Here is a 1,168-nt window from a genome sequence, read left to right as displayed (position 1 = left end):
AAATTTTTATGTGTTTCTGGAAAGTGGCCTAGTCGCGACTGGGGTCGCGACTTGGAAAATAGGTCGCGACTTCCTATGACCCTAGTCGCGACTACTGGGAATGAAATTTTTCCTTGTTTCTGTAAAAACCCCAGGTCACGACCAAGGAACCTGGTGGTCACGACCACTGGGTTCCCGCTCCTGAAAAATATATTTTTTTTCACGTTTTTCATGATTCAACTGGAAAAATTTAATGTCTGGTACTTAGCTAAAAATTGAAAATACTAAAAATACTAAAGCATAAACTAAAAACATAACCAGAAAGTTTAAAAAATTAAAGAAAACACTTGGGTTGCCTCCTAAGAGCGCTGTCTTTATCGTCGTATAGCCGGACGCTGAGCTGTTGTCTAGAGAGGTGCGAGAATAATGGCAGACTTGGCTTGGTCAAATTGACCTCCCAAGTAGAGCTTTAAACGCTGTCCATTAACTTTGAAAGTTGTTGGACCTTCACCTTTTAACTCCACAGCTCCATAGGGAAACACCTTGACCACTGTAAATGGTCCTGACCACCTTGACTTCAGCTTACCAGGAAACAACTTCAACCTTGAATTGAATAGTAACACTTGTTGCCCAGGTTGAAACTCCTTCCTTACTAAGCCTTGGTCATGCCACTTCTTGGTTCTCTCCTTGTAGATTTTTGCATTCTCATATGCCTCATTACGAAACTCCTCTAGTTCATTCAATTGCAGTAGCCTTTTCTCTCCTGCAGCTTTCAATCTCATGTTGAGAGTCTTCATGGCCCAAAAATCTTTATGTTCTAACTCCACCGGCAGATGACAAGCCTTTCCAAACACCAACCGATATGGAGACATGCCAATTGGTGTTTTAAAAGCAGTTCTGTATGCCCACAATGCGTCATCTAACTTTCTTGACCAATCTTTCCTTGATCTCTGCAATGTTTTCTCTAGAATCATCTTTATCTCCCGATTAGAAATTTCAGCTTGGCGATTTTCTTCTAGGGATGATATGGTAAAGCAGTTCGATGTTGGACACCATATCTTGAAAGGAGAGCTTCAAACTGTTTGTTGCAGAAATGACTCCCTTCATCGCTTATGATTGCTCGAGGAGTACCAAACTGAGTGAAGATGTTCTTTTGCAAAAAGCGGAGAACGGTTTTACTGTCATTCTG

The 1,168-nt window shown here is 41.3% G+C and overlaps 1 protein-coding gene across 1 annotated transcript; it reads right to left on the bottom strand.

The window, feature by feature from the left end:
• Positions 1-386: 386 nt before the first annotated feature.
• LOC133034334 (uncharacterized) lies at positions 387-953 on the bottom strand. Its single transcript, XM_061109397.1, has one exon. The coding sequence runs from the start codon at positions 951-953 to the stop codon at positions 387-389; it is 567 nt and encodes a 188-aa protein (XP_060965380.1).
• Positions 954-1,168: the final 215 nt, after the last annotated feature.

The sequence above is a fragment of the Cannabis sativa genome, chromosome 2, assembly GCF_029168945.1.
Source record: "Cannabis sativa cultivar Pink pepper isolate KNU-18-1 chromosome 2, ASM2916894v1, whole genome shotgun sequence".
Lineage (NCBI taxonomy): Eukaryota > Viridiplantae > Streptophyta > Magnoliopsida > Rosales > Cannabaceae > Cannabis > Cannabis sativa.
The sequence above is the reverse complement of the archived record's forward strand: the minus strand, read 5'-3'. Positions and strand labels throughout refer to the sequence as shown.